We start from the raw sequence: 22,194 nt of genomic DNA on the forward strand, positions 1-22,194 counted from the left end.
TTTCTCTCCTTGAAAATGTTTTAAAATGTAAGGTGGATGTCTGTAGAAAAGCTTTATTACATAATGCTTTGTAAGTTACTTACTGGGTATATGTTAACATTAATAATAGTTGAGTTTTTTCCTCTTGGCTGTTTAATTGAAAACTAAGCACACCATATTTCATATTTCTTACAGAAGGTGTGTCCCAGTAGTATTATGCTTTTCTTCAGCCAGCAGTATACAGGGCCTGGTGTGCTAAAGGATGATTTAAAAATGTATTTACCCACACTGTGACTATATTGCTAATACTGTGCTAGATTTTAAGAATTGTTTTCCTTAGGAGACCCTGTAAAAAGTTTTAAAGTGAATCTTTTAGAGTTGGTTGCAAATCTGTGCTGTAATCTGAATTTGTACTTTTGCTTCAGTGTTTTTTGGACTCTGAATGGCTTATGGAAACTGGGCAGTATTACTTGTTTGACAAGTTTGGATGTGCATATCTAATTTACAATGAATCCTCCTCATCTATGTACAAAATAAATAATAATTCAATCACATTGAAGAAGGAATTAAAATATAAAATGCCTGTTTTAAAAGACAAAGACTTGCCTTTTTTTTTTTTTCTTTTTTTTTTTTTGGGAGACAGAGTCTCACTGTGTTGCCTGGGCTAGAGTGCCATAGCATCATCAGCCTAGCTCACAGCAACCTCAAACTCCTGGGCTTAAGCAATCCTTCTGCCTCAGCCTCCCGAGTAGCTGGGACTACAGGCATGCGCCACCATGCCCAGCTAATTTTTTTTCTATATATATAATTTTAGCTGTCCAGATCATTTCTTTCTGTTTTTAGTAGAGACGGGGGTCTCGCTCTTGCTCAGGCTGATCCCGAACTCCTGACCTCAAGTGATCCTCCCGCCTTGGCCTCCCGGAGTGCTAGGATTACAGGCGTGAGCCACCATGCCCAGCCAAAGACTTGCCTTTTAAGAGATGAGAGAACTAAGTTAAAAATCTATAAATCACTAAACATTAAAAAAAATTAGGTACTGATTTTTATATTTGTTTTTTTACTTAAAACACTGATTTTTATAGGAAAGCAAATATTTGCTGCTAATAATCTAAATTAGGTTGGCCGGGCGCGGTGGCTCACGCCTGTAATCCTAGCACTCTGGGAGGCCGAGGTGGGCGGATCGTTTGAGCTCAGGAGTTCGAGACCAGCCTGAGCAAGAGCGAGACCCCATCTCTACTAAAAATAGAAAGAAATTATATGGACAGCTAAAAATATATATAGAAAAAATTAGCCGGGCATGGTGGTGCATGCCTGTAGTCCCAGCTACTCGGGAGGCTGAGGCAGGAGGATCCCTTGAGCTCAGGAGTTTGAGGTTGCTGTGAGCTAGGCTGACGCCACGGCACTCACTCTAGCCTGGGCAACAGGCTGTATCAAAAAAAAAAAAAAAAAAATCTAAATTAGGTTAAGTGCAATTGAGATGGCTCTTTTTAATTATTTTTTATTTAATTTTTATTTTTAATTTCCATTTTTTGAAACAGAGTCTCGCTCTGTTGCCCAGGCTCAGAGTGCCATGGCATATTAGCCCAGCTCAAAGCAACCTCAAACTCCTGGGCTCAAGCTATCCTCCTGCCTCAGCCTCCCCAATAGCTGGGACTATAGACATGCGCCACCACGCCTGGCTAATTTTTTCTATTTTTACTTCCCTGGCTAATTTTTTTTCTATTTTTAGTAGCGATGGGTCTCACTCTTTCTCAGGCTGGTCTCAAACTCCTGACCTCAAGTAATCCTCCGGCCTCAGCTTCCCAGACTGCTAGGATTACAGATGTGAGCCACCGAGCCTAGCTGAAATGGCCTTTTTTAAATTATTCAATATGTTCTTTATTGAATGTGACCCTGTTTTGATGGCTTAAAAAATTAATAGCTTTTTGCAGGCATAATACAATTAAATCAGACCATCTATGGTGATAGCAATTAGACTAAAGATTGCTAGAAACCCTCATTTGCTCTAATATCCTCATTTAAGTAGAGCCTAAGGTGTAGAAAGATTCCATGACTTGCCAAAGGTTGGTGACACAATTTAAAGAGTAACAGGTTTTTTGACTTTCAGATCAGTATCCTTTCTACTGCATACACTGCTTTGTTATCTTTTACCAGGACTTCTCTCAAGTATGCAAATGGATTTTGTTTGTCTATTTCAATGGATTTTTGTGTACTTCAGTTATTTTGAAAGGTTACTAATATTTGTAGCCTAAAACAGTAGGAAGAAAAAGAAACAAATGGCATGGTTAATCAACAACTTCTTTATAAACTTCCTTATGAATCAGAATTTGTAGTAACCAGATTGGTGAATTTGAATTTATTTAGTCTGTAATCAATTGAAGTATAAATCTGTGGTCCCCAACCCCTGGTCCGTGGACCAATACTGGTCCGTGGCCTGTTAGGAACCGGGCTGCACAGCAGGAAGTGAGTGGCACAGGAGGCAGTGAAGCTTCCTCTGTATTTTTTTTTTTTTTGAGACAGAGTCTCACTCTGTTGCCCTGAGTCGAGTGCTGTGGTGTTAGCCTAGCTCACATCAACCTCAAACTCCTGGGCTCAAGTGATCCTCCTGCCTTAGCCTTCCCAGTAGCAGGGACTACAGGCACATGCCACGAAGGCCAGCTAATTTTTCTTTTTTTTTTTTTTTTTGTTGAGACAGCGTCTCACTTTGTTGCCAAGGCTAGAGTGAGTGCCGTGGCGTCACAGCGTCTCACTTTGTTGCCAAGGCTAGAGTGAGTGCCGTGGCGTCAGCTTAGCTCACAGCAACCTCAGACTCCTCGGCTTAAGCGATCCTACTGCCTCAGCCTCCCGAGTAGCTGGGACTACAGGCATGCGCCACTATGCCCGGCTAATTTTTTCTATATAGATTTTTAGTTGTCCATATAATGTCTTTCTATTTTTAGTAGAGACGGGGTCTCGCTCAGGCTGGTTTCGAACTCCTGACCTTGAGCAATCCACCCGCCTCGGCCTCCCAGAGTGCTAGGATTACAGGCGTGAGCCACCACGCCCGGCCTAATTTTTCTATTTTTAGTAAAGATAAGGGTCTCACTCTTGCTCAGGCTGGTCTCAAACTCCTGAGCTCAAGGGATCCTCCCTCCTGGTCCCAGAGTGCTAGGATTACAGGCATGAGCCACCACACCTGGCCAGCTTCGTTTGTATTTACAGCAGCTCCCCATCACTCCCATCACTGCATAAGCTCTGCCTCCTTTCGGATCAGGCAGCAGCAGATTCTCATAGGAGTGCAAACCCTACTGTAAACTGCACATGCGAGGGATCTAGGGTGCCCACTCCTTATGAGAATCTAATGCCTGATGATCTGAGGTGGTGATGCTAGCGTTGGGGAGTGGCTGCAAATACAGATCATCATTAACAGAGAGGTCTGACTGCACAATAAATGTAATGCGCTTGAATCATCCTGAAACTATCCTCCCCCACCCCCACCCCGGTACATGGAAAAATTGTCTTCCATGAAACTGGTCCCTGGTGCCAAAAAGGTTGGGGACTGCTGTTATAAATAATCAATGAGGCAATCAAAAGATAGGAAAAGAGGAGCAAGATGGCAAAAGAGAAATATAGACTGTATAAATCAGCCCTTGAAATAATGATGATTAGCTGTGTCCTATCTGGCATATGTGGCAGGGGAGTTAACCCCTTTTAAGTTTTTTTTTTTTACAATTAAGAAGATCCTGACTGTTCTTTTCTTGTTTCTTCTCTGATATGCTGGAGACATTATTACAGCAAAGTTTATCTTCTTACTGTTCTTTTCTTTTTCTTTTTTTTTTTTCATTTCAGCATATTATGGGGTACAAATGTTCAGGTTACATATATTGCCTTTGCCCCCCCCCCCCAGTCAGAGCTTCAAGCATGTCCATCCCCCAGACAGTGTGCACCGCACCCATTAGTTGTGAATAAATCCCTCCCCTCCCCCCCACCTGTTATTTTCCATGTTATTCTGGAATTCCCTTCGGTGCCTTCCTTCCCATAGCCCTCACATTTCTGATTTCAAACCATATCCCCTGATGTACTTTGGGGGATATGGTTTAACAACCCTTTAAAAGACTATACAGAGTCCAATTCTGTCCATGTCTCAGAACAATGCATAATATTTCTTCTGGTTATTAGTGCTGTGATACCTGAAAGTATCCTTAGAATTCTGTGGCAGTTTCTTATACTCTGAAAAAAATATATTTTAAAATTTTATGTAGGCCATTTATCTTAAAGACAGTAAAAGCCCTTAACTCTGAAAACTGTATTTGGATATTTTCCAAATCAATAAGAGGTTTCTTTGTTTGATTTGATGTTCTTTGGAAAAAGTATCTGGCACTGTCACATTTTAAGGCTTCTTTTTTTTTTTTTTTTTTTTTTTGCTTTTGTAGAGACAAGGGTCTCACTATGTTGCCCAGGCTGGTCTTGAACTCCTTGCCTCAAGTGATTCTCCCGCCTGGGCCTCTCAAAGCCTTGAGATTACAAATACGAGCAATTATGCCCAGCCTAAGGCTTCTTATTTAGCCTATAGCCAGGCGTTGTGGCTCACGCCTGTAATCCTAGCACTTTGGAAGGCCAAGGTGGGAGGATCCCTTGAGGCCAGCCTGAGCAACATGGTGAGACCGCATCTACTAAAAAAATTTAAAAAGTTAGCCAGGATTGGTGGTGCACACCGTAGTCTCAGCTAGTCAGGAGGCTGAGGTGAGAGGATCACTTGCGCCTAGGAGTTTAAGATTACAGTGAGCTACGATCATGCCACTCTGCACTATAGCCTAGGCAACAGAGCAAGACCCTATCTCAAAAAATGAAAAACAAATTTAAAAAAAAAAATAAGAAATTAAGTCATACTTATGGTTTGGTTATCTTAACTTTCGGTGTTTGTTGAACATCAGTATACTTAGTGATATAATTGCTCCCAGCAGGCTCAAGAATAAGAAACAAAAGTGTAATAGTAAAAATGGATTCCAATTTTTGATTCTTTGTTCATAGACAAGTTTAGCAAAATTTATTGAGCATTTATTATGTGTCAGATATGCTAGGCTTTTGTTCATTTGGACAGATATGGTCTTTGCCTTCTTGGAGCTCAGGGCACTTAAAGAGGGGACCAGTTTTCACTCAGCTATTCCTGAGAGTTGCAGCAAAATGTATGAAATAATAGGGACACAAGTATTTTGAATTTATATTACAGTCTTTTGGTGTACTGTGTCATATGTTGTCAGGTTATTTATTTTTGAGGCAAGATCTTACTCTGTCACCTGGACTAGAGTACAGTAGTATCATAATAGCTCACTGCAACGTCAAACTCCTGAGCTCAAGTGATCCTCCTGCCTCAGCCTCCCAGGTAGCTGGGACTACAGGCACGTGCCACCATGCCTGGCTAATTTTTTCTATTTTTAGTTGTTTGGCTAATTTCTTCCTATTTTTAGTAGAGACAGGGTCTCGTTCTTGCTCAGGCTGGTCTTGAACTCCCAAGCTCAAGCAATCCTCCCGCCTCGGCCTCCCAGAGTGCTAGGATTACTAGGTGTGAGCCACTGCGCCCGGCTGTGGATTTCCTTTTTTTTTTTTTAGGGCTGAATAATAATCCCTTGAACGTATGTACATTATTTTGCTTATTTAATCATTCCTCAATGGACATGTGAGTTGCTTCCACTTCTTGGCTATTGTGACTGATGCTGCTGTGAACATGGGTGTGCAAATATCTCTCAATTCCTGTGGATATATACCCAGAAGTAGGATTACTTGGGTCTGTGCGCTGTAGCTCATGCCTGTATTGCAAGCAATTTGGGAGGCTGAGGCAGGAGGATAGCTTGAGGCTAGGTGTTTGAGACCAGCCTAGGCAACACAGTGAGACCCTGTCTCTGCAAAAAAAAACAAAAAACAAAACATTAGCCAGACATGGTGGTGCATGCCTGTAGTCCCAGCTACTTGAAAAGGCTGAGGGAGGAGCATCACTTGAGCCCAGAAGTTGGAGGATACAGTGAGCTATGATTACGTCACTGCACTCCAGCATGGGTGACAGAGACCTTGTCTCCAAACAAAAAAAAGAAGTAGGATTGCTGGATACAGTAATTCTATTTTTAATTTTTTTTTTAGGAAATATATTTTGTACCTAATTTTTTTTATCTTTTAGCTTCTATTAAGAAACTGTTTTGTTCTTTTTTTTTTTTAAATCTTACATTTTCATACTGTGTTTTTAGTCAGAATGACATTTTAAGCTTTTCTACCTAGGCAGTTTTCTTGTAAGTGTTTCCTAATTTTCTAATCTAATGGGACAATATTGTTAGTACATTGTAGCTGATATCCAGCTGCTTTTACATTATTTAAATCTTGACTTTGTTTCCATCCATGGAGTTAAAAAAATAGAATAAATCTTGACTGTTTATAAAGTGAGATGCTTAAAATGGAATTCAAGGGTTGAGTGTTAAGAAAGGAATTGTTGCTGCACAAGAAAAATCTTCATGATGTACAATATGAGCATGCTTTTCTTGGGTAACTGCTTAACTCCTTGTTTCAGTTACTGATGTGTAAAAGACTACAGAAAGCAAAAATGGCTTGTTGCTGGAAAGCATTTCCCTTTGTTAGAATTATTCAATGACTCTCTGAGCCCCAGAAAAATGACAATTGTCTTGTAATCCTAGACAATGGATATTCTCATCTCTAGTTTATATGGATGCTTAGGAAACTACAACATAGCCATCCAGGCATCTTGGTATAGTGGTAATTAATCTTTTAGTCAAATGACTGGTGAGAGCTGTCTTAATAAAAGCACTAAGATATCATCACATTGTATTATTTTTCTTTTTTTCAGAGTTCTTTGTCAGTTTCCTTGCTTACATTATATTATTTTTAACCGAAATGTGCAGCAAATTAACATGTATCCACACTTAAATTACTGATGTTTCCTTGGCTTATATAGAAAACATTCTGACAACTAATTGGCTTAAGTCTCGAAATTTTAGAGCGATAACCAAAAGGAAACATTACAAGATATTACTGTATCAGATTATCTAGATGTCTTACCATAAAAATTTAAGAAATAGGCACTTACGCTTAAGAAATGGGCTTATTCAGGATTGTGGCCATGGAAGACTGAATCTACTAAGGAGTGTGTAATAACTTGCCTGCAAAAAAAAAAAAAAAAAAAGAAATAGGCACATGTAATAGGCATTACATGAAATATGCACCTTCATGTCCTGTACTTCTTTCTTGGTATTGAAAATTTTTACTTACTAGATTATTTGGTTTTAATCATTACTTTGCTTGAAAAGGAATTTGATGCTCTTTATAAGTGGTACCAGCCAAAAATTTTGTCCCTTTCCAAAAAGCTAAGCATCAAACTTGGAGTGAACTTTTCATAGTAAATTTTTCATTTTGTTTATCTTCCTAAAGCCTCAGTCCTTTAGATAGCATTGTCCAGAATGATTCTCTAATGAGAATGTTACTGAAGGACTATTAATGTTGCATCATCTGAAGACCCCCTCAAAAAGCAAGGTATCCCAGGACCCAGTGGAAGACTGGAGATACCTGACATTGTACTCAGCATGCTCCACAAGACTGTACCTATAAGAAAGAAAAATATGAAAGTTATATGTGGAAAACATTAGCTTTCTGTTGTTTAGTTAGGAAGTCAAGTTCAAAGCCTTTTCTAGTTCTGGTTGTTCAGATCCCTCATCAGGCCCATGCAGCTGCTTTCTGAAATGCTGGAGGCTGGTAATAAAACCTATATACTGCACATGAATAGTTCTTTTTATAAATGAATCATATTGTATCAAGTCTCCTGTTCTTGTGTATTTCCCTTCATCCTACCTCCATTTCTGTTCCCTACTCCCATGTGACATTGGTATTATGAATAAACTGAGGAGCTTACTAAAGAGTATTGTTCCCCCCACCCCCATTTGTTATGCTGCTCTTGTGAGGGAAAATGAAATGACTCTTCGAAAGTACAATATAGGCTGGATGTGATGGCTCATGCCTGTAATCCTAGCACTCTGGGAGGCCAAGGCAGGAGGTGAAGAGTTCGAGACCAGCCTGAGCAAGAACAAGACCCATTTCTACTAAAAATAGACAACATTAGCTGAGCATGGTGGTGCACACCTGTAGTCCCAGCTGCTTGAGAGAGTGAGGTAGGAGGGTCACTTGAGCCCAGGAGTTTGAGGTTGCAGTGAGCTGTGATGATGCCACTGCATTTGAGCCAGGGTGACATATTGAGATACTGTCTCAAAAAAAAAAAAAAAGAAAAGAAAAAGAAAGTATAATATAAAAATCCACAAGATTGATAGAAAATTGCTTGGAATGAGTTTTCCCACTTGCTTAGTACTCTCCTGGATGGGAAGTTGCAGATAAATATAAATGGGATCTTAAACCCAAAACACTATTGTTTTTTTTCTTTTGTACAGCTCTTTTTGTGGATGAACTTCTCACATCCTGTGTAATATGGTTGAATGGTTTAGCTTTGAGTATAGTCCTTAATCTGATGTAATTAAAGAGTGAAGTAACTCCAGCTCTAAAACTAGTAGTAATTTATTGAAATCCTTTGTGAAAGAAAAAGGCGGCTTGTCCTAAATTAGACATACAGTATGTGGACAGGAGAGTGAGAACATGGAATTTGTAGGCAGACACTTCAGGCCCAAATCATAACTTTCTTTTATACTGGGTATGTAATTTTAGGGGGGAAAGTTCTTTATCCTCTAACCCTCTCTAAGGGTTGTTTTTTTGTTTGTTTTTGTTCTGTTTTTTGAGACAAGGGTCTCACTCTGTCACCCCTGGGTGGAGTGCAGTGGCATCATCATAGCTGATTGCAACCTCAAATTCCTGGGCTCAAATGAATGACCCTCCTGCCTCAGTCTCCTAAGTAGCTGAGACCACAGGCGCAGTGACACTATACCTGGCTAATTTTTGTTTTTTTAAAGACAAGGTCTCGCTCTTGCTCAGGCTGGTCTTGAACTCCTGACCTCAAGTGATCCTCCACAGAGTGCTAGGATTAAGGTGGCTTGAGCCACCTTGCCTGGCCCCTCCCTTTTAATTAAAGGTAGAGTGATAAACACTTAGTTGAAGGCTGCTCTACCAAGTCGTAGAAGTGTCCAGGCCTTTATGTTCTTTCCTGCCCTTTATGTTCCTTGTCTATCAGTGTAGTCATTAAACCATTATTACTACCAGAGAAAGTAAACTACAGCCAGTATGCTTTGTTCTTTCATAAGCCATTCTGGTAAAAATGGTAGTTGACATTAGAGAAGGTTTTTAGGATTACCCATAGATTTTGTGTTTATCTCTTATTGCCTGGTTGTGAACTAGGTGCAAAGTATGTGCCTGCTTTCTATACAGACTGCTTGCTAGAAAAACCTTCTCCTTGATGAACGCTTTGTTGACACCCCATTTAATGATAATTTAGTTTCTCAATTTTCTCTCTCTCTCTCTTTTATTTTTTTTTAAAGAGATAGGTCTCCCTCTAGTCCTTGCTGGAGTGCAGTGGTATAATCATAGCTCCCTGCAGTCTCAAACTCCTGGGCTCAAGGGATGCTCCTGCCTCAGCCTCCCTAGTAGTTGGGACTGCAGGCACTTGCCACCAGGCCTGGCTAATTTTTTTCTGTTTTCTGTAGAAACAGGCTCTTGCTGTGTTGCTTAGAGTGGTCAAGTGATCCTCTTGCCTTGGCTTCCCAAAGTGCTAGGATTACAAGTGTGAGCCATAGCACCTGGCCAGTTCTCTGTAAATTAAAAAAAAAGGTTTATCTTTTTTTTTTTTTTTTTTGAGACAGAGTCTCACTCTGTTGCCCGGGGTAGAGTGCCATGGCATCAGCCTAGCTCACAGCAACCTCCAACTCACTGCCTCAGCCTTCTGAGTAGCTGGGACTACAGGCATGCGCCACCATGCCCAGCTAATTTTTTCTATATGTATTTTTAGTTGTCCAGCTAATTTCTTTCTATATATATATATTTTTTTTTAGTAGAGACGGGGTCTGGCTCTTGCTCAGGCTGGTCTTGAACCCCTGAGCTCAAACGATCCGCCCGCCTCGGCCTCCCAGAATGCTAGGATTAAACAGGCATGAGCCACTGCGCCCATCCTTTGTACAACTTTAGATATGTCAGTGTTTTAGATCTTAAAATGCCTGTAGGATGGGAACCACCTCTGATTTTCTTTATATAGAATGTGCTCGGTACCATAAACATATGGGTACAGAATAAATGATCTGAAAGGAAAACACTGATGTCCAAAGGACTACTGATGTATATTGTAGTTTCAGTGTGGGTAATGGGAAAATTCAAGCATTCACTTTATAAAGATTATGGAGAAAACTTTAGAATTAGAAAACTTCTTTTGAAGACAAGAAAAATAAATATTTAAAAAATAACTTTTGTTTAAATGATATTGATAAGACTATTCTAACAATGTAAAATAATAGAGAAAATTAAGTAAAAATTACTTGAAATTTAACTCTCCAGAGATACCTACTGTTGAAATTTTGGTGAATATCCTTCCAGCCATCTTTTTGTACATTTGTGTACAATTTACAATACTTTTTATATGTTTTGCTAGTAGCTACTTAAGTAGGATCATACTGTCCACAGTGCTTTGTAACCTGCTGTTTTCACTGAACAGTATGTCATGAACATGTTTTCTATGTCAATAAATGTAAGTCTGCATCATTTTAAATGGTTGTATGATAGTTGTATATTTGTACTAGGATTTACTTAACCTTTTTTTGTTTATTTGTTTGTTTTGTTTTTTGAGATGAGGCTGCATTCTGTCACCCTGGCAAGAATACAGTGGCATCATCATAGCATGCACCACTATACCCAGCTAATTTTTTTTATTTTTTGTAGAGGCGGTATCTTGCTGTGTTGCCCAGGCTAGTCTCAAATTCCTGGCCTCAAATGATCCTCCTTCCTTGGCCTTCCAAAATGCTGGAATTATAGGTGTGAGCCACTGTGCCTGGCCTCCTTTCTAGTATTTATACCTTATTTTATTCTTTTCTTTTTTTTTTTTTTTTTTTTGAGACAGAGTCTCACTTTGTTGCCCAGGCTAGAGTGAGTGCCGTGGCATCTGCCTAGCTCACAGCAACCTCAAACTCCTGAGCTCAAGGGATCCTCCTGTCTCAGCCTCCCGAGTAGTTGGGACTACAGGCATGCACCACCATGCCCGGCTAATTTTTTCTATATATATATTTTTAGCTGTCCATATAATTTCTTTCTATTTTTAGTAGAGATGGGGTCTCGCTCTTGCTCAGGCTGGTCTCGAACTCCTGAGCTCAAACGATGCGCCCACCTCGGCCTCCCAGAGTGCTAGGATTACAGGCGTGAGCCACCGCGCCCGGCCCTTATTTTATTCTTGACTTGCTAATTAATATTGGTAATAGTAGATATCTTTGTTTTATACCTCATTTTTTCTTTTTTATATACTTTACTTTTTTTTTTTTTTTTTTTTTATGAGACAGAGTCTCGCTCTGTTGCCCGGGGTAGAGTGCCATGGCATCAGCCTAGCTCACAGCAACCTCAAACTCCTGGGCTCAAGCAATCCTTCTGCCTCAGCCTCTCGAGTAGCTGGGACTACAGGCATTTGCCACCATGCCCAGCTTATTTTTTTCTCTATATATTTTTAGCTGTCCAGATCATTTCTTTCTATTTTTAGTAGAGACAGAGTCTCACTGTTGCTCAGCCTGGTCTCGAACTCCTGACCTCGAGCGATCCTCCCATCTCGGCCTCCCAGAGTGCTAGGATTACAGGTGTGAGCCACCGCACCTGGCCTATACTTTACTTTTAACAGCTTAAAATTACTGCATTATATTCTATCAAGTAACCAACTTGATAGAATCAAGAGAAATTTATTATTTCTCTTTGGTCAACTATTCAGATAGTTTCACATTTTTTTGTATTTTTAATATGAATATATTAGAACATACAGTTTTCCCACTTTGAGTCATTTCTTTAGACTAAGTCCTCAGGAGCTGGATTGCTGATTTCATTCATTATTGCATAATCAATGTTAAAAGAACAGAGAACATAAAACTCAAATATATTAAGTAAAATACATCTGAATTTTTCATTGTATTAAGCAAAAGTTGAAGGAAATCAGTATAGGAGGAAAAGGAGTACACAGACACATAGATGAGCACTTGTATTATATATTTTCGTGGAGTAACATTTCCATCTGTTATCTTTTTGGTATAGTGTCATCGGCAGTTTAAATTCTGTTTTTTGCAACACTAGGTATACTATAAAGAGAGAATCTGCTTTTAATGTTTATATAGTAATATAGTCAAATTAAGACAAAGCGGGGGCGGTTCCCAGAGTGTGGGCGGGGAAGACAAAGCAGTCTTCCTCTCACATGAAAAAGTTGCCTTAGAATTTATGTGTGGGACAGATTGAAATATCAGCTTTAGGGTATCAGATTATATAATTATTGTAGGGACATTTATACGTTTACATACATCAATTAGAGAGCCCTATAATAAAAAGGTAGTTGACATGTAAGTGCCTACTTAAATGGTCATTTTAGAGATCTCAGGATGTTGTAGAACTGAAGATTTGCTTCTTTAATATCAGTTCAGATATTTATGATATTGTAAATTTACTGTGATTACAAATACATAAAGTTTATTTGTGCATATGAATTGTGATTGATAGGAAGATGAAAAATGAAAAGTTAATTTATTAGAATGATAGGCTGCTTCTCCATCTTTCTAATTTCCATCACTGTTGAGAGTACTATAAATATACACATTTTTTTATATATATTTAGGATGGATAAAAAGTACTATAAATATTTTTTAGAACTTTATTCATAGATGGCTACCGTTGCTCATTTTTCTTCAGGTTTTACTAGAGAAATTAATTTAGTCTTATAAATGGGAGACAATCTCTAGGATACTTGAGTTTAGGGTATTTTTTGTTTTTGTATTACAGTATATATGTAATTACTGTTATTAATTTAAGGATCAGAGGCTCTAAGTAAGTTTAGTTTTATTTTATTTTAATTTTTAAAAACAGACGGGGTCTCACTCTTGCTCAGGCTGGTCTCAAACTCCCGACCTCAAGCGATCCTCCTGCCTCAGCCTCCCAGAGTGCTAGAATTACAGGCATGAGCTACCATGCCCAGCCCAAGTAATTCTGAAATATCAATTGATAGATATGAATAGTCCAAATGTCAGTCAAAAGGTCCTGATTAAAACCCAATCAAAGGAGGAATTAATTGTGTTCATCTCTAATTTAGGGAAATGATGAAGGTCTGAAATAAGTCTAAAATTAATTTTATCACTTCCCTATTTATTTTATCATTCTCCTGCTGTTACTAAACCAAACTTACTTTATTCTTTTAACCTTTATGCCCCTCTTCCACATTTTTCTCTATGGTATGTATGTATTATATATTTAATTAATATTTATACCAATCTGTATCTTTGGATTCATGATGGATGGCATAAAAGTAGAGTGTTAAGGAAACATTACCAAAGCTGGAAGAAAATTGAATTGTGATGGACAGATGTCTGAAATACCCTATACTTTCTCAAATGGTACCATTTAAAATTTGTGTATGTCTCTCCTTGTCCCCACCTTTTTTTTCCTTCTTAAACCTCTTGCCTGGGAGGGTGTGCCTATAACACCTATCTATCACATGGTTACAGTGACATCTGGTGGTGAGAGCCTTTGCTACCTTTGTGCTGATTGCCCTGTACTTCAGGAAAACTACCCATTTTCTGAGATGTGGAGAGCCAGTTCTTAAATTTATTTTAAAAAATTTTATTTATTTATTTTTTTTTAGATAATATCTCAGTCTGTTGCCCGAGCTAAAGTGCAGTAGTGTCATCATAGCTCACTGCAACCTCAAACTCCTAGGCTAAAGGGATGCTCAGCCTCCTGAGTAGCTGGTACTACTAATTTTTCTTTCTTTCTTTCTTTCTTTTTTTCCTGACACAGAGTCTCACTTTGTTGCCCGGGCTAGAGTGAGTGCCGTGGCATCAGCCTACCTCACAGCAACCTCAAACTCCTGGGCTTAAGCGATCTTACTGCCTCAGCCTCCCGGGTAGCTGGGACTACAGGCATGCGCCACTATGCCCGGCTAATTTTTTCTATATATATTTTAGTTGGCCAGATAATTTCTTTCTATTTTTAGTAGAGATGGGGTCTCGTTCTTGCTCAGGCTGGTCTCGGACTCCTGACCTTGAGTGATCCACCCACCTCGGCCTCCCAGAGTGCTAGGATTACAGGCATGAGCCACCATGCTAGTCCTGGTTGCCTATTTTTAATCCTAGGTATTTCTTATCCATGCCTTTCACTTTATTAGAACTGCTGCTCTAGAAGTAGAGCTGGCATCAGCCTAGTTCACAGCAACCTCAGACTCCTGGGTTCAGTCCATCCTCCTGCATCAGCCTCCCAAGTAGCTGGGACTACAGACATGTAGTCCAGGCGTGAGCCACTGTGCCCGGCCCAGGAAGGAAATTTTTTAATTTATTTCACTATTTAACTAGTGCCACATCTTTAAATAAAATTGTTCTTTTTCTTTCTTTCTTTCTTTTTTTGGGGGGGGGTGGGGACAGAGTCTCATTCTGTCTCCCTGTTGCCCGGGCTAGAGTGTCATGGTGTCAGCCTAGCTCACAGCAACCTCAAATTCCTGGGGTTAAGCAATTCCTACTGCCTCAGCCTCCCGAGTAGCTGGGACTATAGGCATGCGCCACCATGCCCAGCTAATTTTTTCTATATATATTTTTAGTTGGCAAGATAATTTCTTTCTGTTTTTAGTAGAGACGGGTCTCGCTCTTGCTCAGGCTGGTCTCTAACTCCTGACCTCGAGCAGTCCTCCAGCCTCGGCCTCCCAGAGTGCTAGGATTACAAGCATGAGCCACCACGCCCGGCCAGATTCTGGTTTAACAATGCTTTGTTGGTATTTTATCTCTCTTTTTTGTTAAATGAAATTTGAAATTGTTCACTATATCTAACCCCATTTCTAGTTTTTGTATTTTAAAAAAGCCTTTGAAATCATAATGGGAGTCCAGGAGGGTATTAACTTTGACTATCTATTTTATAAGAATTATAAACAGGATTAGAGAGATAGTTTTATTTAGAGAGCCCTGATATCTAGGTACAGGTTGAGCATCCCAAATTCAAAAATCTGAAATGCTCCAGAACCTGAAACTTTTTGAGCACTAAGATGACACTGAAAGGAAATGTTCATTGGAGCATTTTGTATTTCAGATTTTTGGATTTGGGACGCTCACATGGTAAGTATAATGCAAATACTCCAAAAAAAAAAAAAAAAAAAGAAATTTGTAATTTGAAACACTCTGGTTCTAAGCATTTCAGATAAGGGATACTCAATCTGTAGTCTTTGTTTCCCTCTTAACTGAATTATGTCCTGTTCTGAGTGTTATTCCTATTTTTCAATAAAATGGAGAAAAATTTGCCTCTTTCTAGTTGATTGGGATAGGGGAGAACTTTGGGGAATAATGAATTGCTTCTCAAGTTTTAATGGAGTTGGGTTAGCTTAGAAAATAGATCAGAGAAGATGATTTGCTTGTACATGTTAAAATTTTCTCTTGTTTCTAAAGACCTATTAGAGATAGCTGGATCTACCTTCTCTTCTGAAGGTAATGTTTGCTAGGTAACTAGTGGTACTACTTAGCCTGCCGAGCTAAGTAAGGGTAAGTTCAAAGGGTAAGTTCCCTATCCCCACTAGGAGGAGTTTCCATTCATTAATAAGTATATAGATTTTTAAGGTGGATTGATTAAACAAAAAAGGTTACACACATTGAAAAAGAAAAGATGGGCTGGGCACGGTGGCTCACACCTGTAATCCTGGCACTCTGGTAGGCTGAGGTGGTGGATCGTTTGAGCTCAGGAGTTCGAGACCAGCCTGAGCAAGAGTGAGACCCCGTCTCTACTAAAAATAGAAAGAAATTAGCTGGACAACTGAAAATATATGGAAAAAATTAGCTGGGCATGGTGGCGCATACCTGTAGTCCCAGCTGCTCAGGAGGCTGAGGCAGAAGGATTGCTTGAGCCCAGGAGTTTGAGGTTGCTGTGAGCTAGGCTGATGCCACAGCACTCTAGCCCACCAACAGAGTGAGACTCTGTCTCAAAAAGAAAAAAGAAAATGTCAGGTGTGACCCTTTAATGGTTCATAAAATTCATATACTGAGTCATGACCAGCATTAAGGGGAAAAATTCTAAATAAGAGTCTAAAAAATTTCAGCATACACTACTTATAGTAGAGGTAAGTACTGGTTGTGAAACTGTTGTTTCAGTTATGTGTGTGTGTATATAGTAGGTACCAATGTCAAAAGTATTTTTTATGATGGGTCGTACCCTTTCAAGTCTTATTTTTAGTCATTTCCATAGAATTTTAGCTCTGGAGTTACTTGAGAATAAATAAAAGATTTGCTGGACATCTTTCTGTAACAGTATATGACATTATATCATTCTTTTTAATGGCTGCATAGTAGTCCATTGCATAAATTTATCATAATTTACTTAACTAGTTCTTTTTTTTTTTTTTTGAGACAGAGTCATGCTCTGTTGCCCTGGCTAGAGTGAATGCTGTGGCATCAACCTAGCTCACAGCAACCTCAAACTCCTGGGCTCAAGCAATCCTCCTGCCTCAGCCTCCTGAGTAGCTGGGACTACAGGCATGTGCCACCATGCCCGGCTAATTTTTTCTATATATTTTTAGTTGTCCAGATAATTTCTTTCTATTTGTTTCTATTTTTTAGTAGAGATGGGGGTCTCGCTCTTGCTGAGGCTGGTCTCGAACTCCTGACCTAAGCGCTCGTCCTGCCTCGGCCTCCCTGAGTGCTAGGATTACAGGCATGAGCCACCACGCCCGGCCTTAACTAGTACTTTAATGGTGTACATTTCATTATTTCCAGTGGGGGTTTTTTGGTGAGGGGAGACAGGGTCTTGGCTCTGTTGCCTGAGCTAAGGTACAGTGGTGTCATCATAGCTTACTGCAACCCCAAACTCCTGGGCTTAAGCAGTCTTCACCCTTTGGCCTTTCAAAGTGTTGGGATTATAGGCATGAGCCACCGAGCCTGGCCTATTTAAATAACAATTTTTTGTTATTACAAAGCTACAGAAACCTAGCACTCTGGGAGGCCGAGGTGGGCGGATAGTTTGAGCTCAGGAGTTCGAGACCAGCCTGAGCAAGAGCGAGACCCCATCTCTACTAAAAATAGAAAGAAATTATATGGACAACTAAAAATACATATAGAAAAATTAGCCGGGCATGGTGGCACATGCCTGTAGTCCCAGCTACTCTGGAGGCTGAGGCAGTAAGATCGCTTGAGCTCAGGAGTTTGAGGTTGCTGTGAGCTAGGCAGATGCCACGGCACTCACTCTAGCCTGGGCAACAGAGTGAGACTCTGTCTCTCAAAAAAAAAACAAAAAAAAACCAAAAAAAACAAAGCTACAGAAACCATTATTGTCATACATTTTTGTATACTCACGACTATATCCATAGGATATTGCTAGTTCAGAGCAGATGTGCATTTAAATTTTTAATAATTCCAAATTGGACTTCACAAAGGTTGTACTAATTTACTACCACCTGTATATGAAAATGCGTATTTTCCCACCCGCTTGCCAGTGCTGTCTATTATCAGAGTTTCAGCTTTTGGTAATCTGGTGAGAAACTACAAATTCATTATAAGTGGAGTTTTCTTTTTTAAATTATGAGTGAGATTGAGCAAATTTATACATATATTTATTGGCTCTTTGTATTTTCAATGATTTCTGAGATTTTAAGTATGGGTGGTGTCAGTGAATGTGGCTTCCTAACTTTGAAGAAGTGCTACTGTGAATGTAGGGTGTCACTGAGATGCCTAGGGCTGTGATTACCTCCTCACTTCTCACCTTGACCCTTTTCTCTCTTAATTTCAGGTGATCATGGAGCTCAGCTTGGTCTTCATGGGGCTGGTGGTGATGGAATACATGATGACACAGCAGGTGGAGAGGAAGGAGAGAATAGCCCAGATCCCCAACCCCAAGCTGGTCGGAGGACCCGGCGGGAAGCATGTACCTGTCCCTATTGTAAAGATAATGAAGGAAGGTGAGTTAACCCTGCCTATCTCTTAGGAGTATAAAGAAAAATTAGGCCAGGCATGGTGGCTGACTTTGGGAAGCCAAGGTAGGAGGATTGCTTGAGGCCAGGAGTTCAAGACCAGCGTGGCAACATAGTGAGACCCCATCTCTACAAAAAAAAAAAAAAATGTTAGCCAGCTGTGGAGGCGCATGCCTGTAGTTTCAGCTACTTGAGAGGCTGAGGTGGGAAGATTGCCTGATTCCAGGTGTTCAAGGTTGCAGTGAGCTATGATTATGACACTGCACTCTAGCTTGGGTGACTTTGTGAGACTCTGTCTCTAAAAAAAGAAAAGAAAAGAAAAAAGAAAAAGAGGCTGGGCGTGGTGGCTCACGCCTGTAATCCTAGCAGTCTGGGAGGCTGAGGCAGGAGGATCACTTGAGCACAGGAGTTTGAGACCAGCCTGAGTAAGAGTGAGACCCCATCTCTACTAAAAATAGAAAAAATTAGCTGGGGATCATGGCCAGTGATTCTATACCCAGCTATTTGGGAGGCTGAGGCAAGAAGATCATTTGAGCCCAGGAGTTTGAAGTTGCAGTAAGCTATGATGACGCCACTGCACTCTACCCAGGGCAACAGAGCAAGACTCTGTCTCAAAAAAAAGAAACAGAGGCTGGGTGCGGTGGCTCATGCCTATAATCCTAGCACTCTGGGAGGACGAGGCGGGAGGATCGTTTGAGCTCAGGAGTTGGATGCCAGCCTGAGCAAGAGCGAGACCCCATCTCTACTAAAAATAGAAAGAAATTAGCTGGACAACTAAAAATATATAGAAAAAATTAGCCAGGCGTGGTGGTGCATGCCTGTAGTCCCAACTACTCGGGAGGCTGAGGCAGGAGGATCACTTGAGCCCAGGAGTTTGAGGTTGCTGTGAGCTAGGCTGACGCCATGACACTCTAGCCCGAGCAACAGAGTGAGACTCTGTCTCAGAAAAAAAAAAAAGAAAGAAAAATTAGTAGATTTGAAAGTGGGTGGAAGAGGGTTTTTTTAATATTTAAGATTTGCTGAGCACCTGGGAGGATTGCTTGAGTGCAGGAGCTCCACACCAGCCTAAACAACATAGCAAGACCCTGTATCTACAGAAAATTTTTAAAAAGTAGCCAGACATGGTAGTGTATGCCTGCAGTTCTAGCTACTCAGAAGGCTGAGGAGGGAGAATTGTTTAAGGCCAAGAGTTGGAGGCTGCAGTGAGCTATTGTTGCACTCCAGCCTGGGTGACAGAGCGAGACCCCATCTCCAAAAAGGAAAATGGTTTTCATCAAAGAATCTAAAGGGTCCTGCAAAGCAAAGTTCTGACAGATTTTCTCATTAGTAATACCTGTTTCTCTAATATTTTCTCTGGAAAGTTCTAAGTTCTATTCTTTTCCTTCAAAAGTCACTGCTTTTGAAGGAGAACAGAACATCAAATAGTCATTTACATACCTTGGAAAAATCTGTTAAAAGTTTTGTCTCAAACTAAGCACAAAAATAGAGAACAAGAAAAATACCAAAACAACACAAATTTTTGAGTTCTTTGTAGTTTACCTTATGTTACAGGAAAAGCAGACTGTGTGCCTTGGAGTCAAAAGCAGTGACAATTTCCCTCTAACAAGGCTTCAAGAGGATTATATTTCTGAAGGAAGTTCTCCGATTTCCACCTAAGTGTGATTTCATTTCTGTTAGGGTTTTTTTCCTTCTGCTAATATGTGCTGTTTAAACCCAAGAAAAGTCCCTCTTGGAAATTTCCCCAGTGCCCACTTATGGATCACACATGGAACAAATTGGTTTGGCAAAAATGTTTTAGAACCTATTCTTGAGAGGACCTTGGGATTTGCTCCATATAGTGATTTTTTTTTTTTTAACCTTGAATTAGTTAGGATCCTGTTTCTCCTCTTTTAACTTGTGTCCTGCCCATCTTCTCTTCCCCTGAAGTCCCTGATATTGCCCTAGCTTTTCAGCTTTTAATCTTTACCATTTGGCTCTTGACCTTTATTCTAGGAGGAAAGTTCTATAACTGTAAAATACTATATTTTCTCCAAAATTCTCCACCAAGTACTTAAGTGGAAAGATGCTTTGCTCATTAAGTGAGTCTCCAGCTAAAAATATCATCATTTTCACAGTATTTCCCATGGGAAATACTTGGTATGAGACTTAAACTTCTTGAAAAATACATAAAATGCCTCACAAACTCTACAAGTCACCAGTAGAGTGATTGTCTCTTCAAATATACAAACAACAAAATTGATTAAGGAATACGAGAGCAGGAAAGAGCAAGTAAACAGTAGAAAGGAACCCTATGACTTGAATTTTGGGTATTAGGAACCATAATCAGCTTAAGATTTATCTTTTGATACAGAAAAGAAGACTTTTCTCCTCCTCCCCCTCCCCCTTCCCTCCTTCCTCCCCCTCCCCCTCCCTCCTTTCCAAGAGAAGAGGTTTTAAAAAAAAGTTTGGGTTAGTTTTGAGTGGGTTGAGTAATTACTGTTGACACTTTGTGGTCTTTAATTTCTGTCTTTAGAATGAGTGGTGAATACTTGTGTTCTCACTTTCAGGGGCTCTGGGGATCCTGGCAAAAAGAAACAGCACATATGTCACATCCAAGGCTGTGGTAAAGTATATGGCAAGACCTCACACCTACGAGCACACTTGCGCTGGCATACAGGCGAGAGGCCATTCATGTGTACCTGGTCATACTGTGGGAAACGCTTCACACGTTCGGATGAGCTACAGAGGCACAAACGCACACACACAGGTAAGCAAGAGCCTACACAGAAGAGAGAAATAGTACTAGACCAGAATGGAAAACACAAAATATACCTATGATATAACTAAAATTTCTGAGCAACTTTTATTTCAAACTCCGCATTGTGGGTCACAAGTGGAATTTGGAGTTAATCTGGAAAACTTTTAAGAAGGAAGGAGCTTGATTTCAAGTGGGATTTTGAAGAAGGAGCATGACCCCATTACTGTCCTGCCTTTTCTGCTAAGTTCTACCTTCCTTACTGAGTATTCCCCAACCTTTATCTATTTTCTTCCCCCCCAAAAAGAGAAAGATACCTGCCAGGTTTTTCTTGTTCTTACCAACTTTGAATACTAGCCTTATTCTGCCTAATGCAGTTTGAAGGCAGTGAGTTGGGCAAGGTACCCCCACTTCCTGACATGTCAGCTTATCTTCTTTCTCTTCTTTCACGTAGGTGAGAAGAAATTTGCCTGCCCTGAGTGTCCTAAGCGCTTTATGAGGAGTGACCACCTGTCAAAACATATCAAGACCCACCAGAACAAGAAGGGAGGCCCAGGTGTAGCCCTGAGTGTGGGCACTTTGCCTCTGGACAGTGGGGCAGGTTCAGAAGGCAGCGGCACTGCCACCCCTTCAGCCCTTATTACCACCAATATGGTAGCCATGGAGGCCATCTGTCCAGAGGGTATTGCCCGTCTTGCCAACAGTGGCATCAACGTCATGCAGGTGGCAGATCTGCAGTCCATTAATATCAGTGGCAATGGTTTCTGAGATCAGGCACCTGGGGCCAGAGACAAATGGGTCATACCCCTCAACCCTGGGATGCAAGGTAGCATGGGTCCAAGAGACATGTGGGAGAGAAAGCCATGAGGCATTAAAATGCATGGTGGTGGGAAGAATTGGGGGAGGGATACAAGAGAAGAGATGGGGTCCTGGCACCCACCTATATCATCAGTGCCTCCCTGAATGCAGGAAACATTAGTGAAAATTCCGTTGGTGCCACCCTTTGATGAGCATTTGACCCCAGTATCTTCCTACATTTCTTACCCCAGCCTCCCCTTGCTGCAGTTTTTCTTCTCAGCTCTCCCATGATGGATCCCCCCTTTCCTAAAGCCATCATGCCTTGATAAATATATATGATCATTGAAATACTTTTTAACAAAAAACAGATTCTATATTATATATATATATATATATAAAGATATATAGAGATGCATTCACAGGGGTTGGCTGGGAGGAGGAAGGAGACCATTCTGTGACCAAAATACCTTGGTCATATTTTTTTTTTTTTTTTAATACTGCCTTATTTCCGTATGGCTGAGCCTTGTTGTGACACATCGAGCTTTTCTGTAGATGTTGTCTTGGCTTTCCACCAGATTAAGCATTCATATGCTCTGCTTTTAGTTTATATATACATACA

General features: G+C 40.3%; 1 protein-coding gene across 1 annotated transcript in view; it reads left to right on the forward strand.

The window, feature by feature from the left end:
- SP1 (Sp1 transcription factor) overlaps positions 1-21,900 on the forward strand; it is a 30,411-nt gene extending 8,511 nt beyond the window's left edge. The window contains exons 4-6 of the mRNA XM_069489536.1: positions 17,863-18,031; positions 20,590-20,789; positions 21,232-21,900. Of these exons, the coding sequence (XP_069345637.1) occupies positions 17,863-18,031; positions 20,590-20,789; positions 21,232-21,545 (683 nt within the window). The 3' untranslated portion in view covers positions 21,546-21,900. The remainder of the gene's footprint in view (positions 1-17,862; positions 18,032-20,589; positions 20,790-21,231) is intronic.
- Positions 21,901-22,194: the final 294 nt, after the last annotated feature.

The sequence above is a fragment of the Eulemur rufifrons genome, chromosome 16 (genome assembly GCF_041146395.1).
Source record: "Eulemur rufifrons isolate Redbay chromosome 16, OSU_ERuf_1, whole genome shotgun sequence".
Classification (NCBI taxonomy): domain Eukaryota; kingdom Metazoa; phylum Chordata; class Mammalia; order Primates; family Lemuridae; genus Eulemur; species Eulemur rufifrons.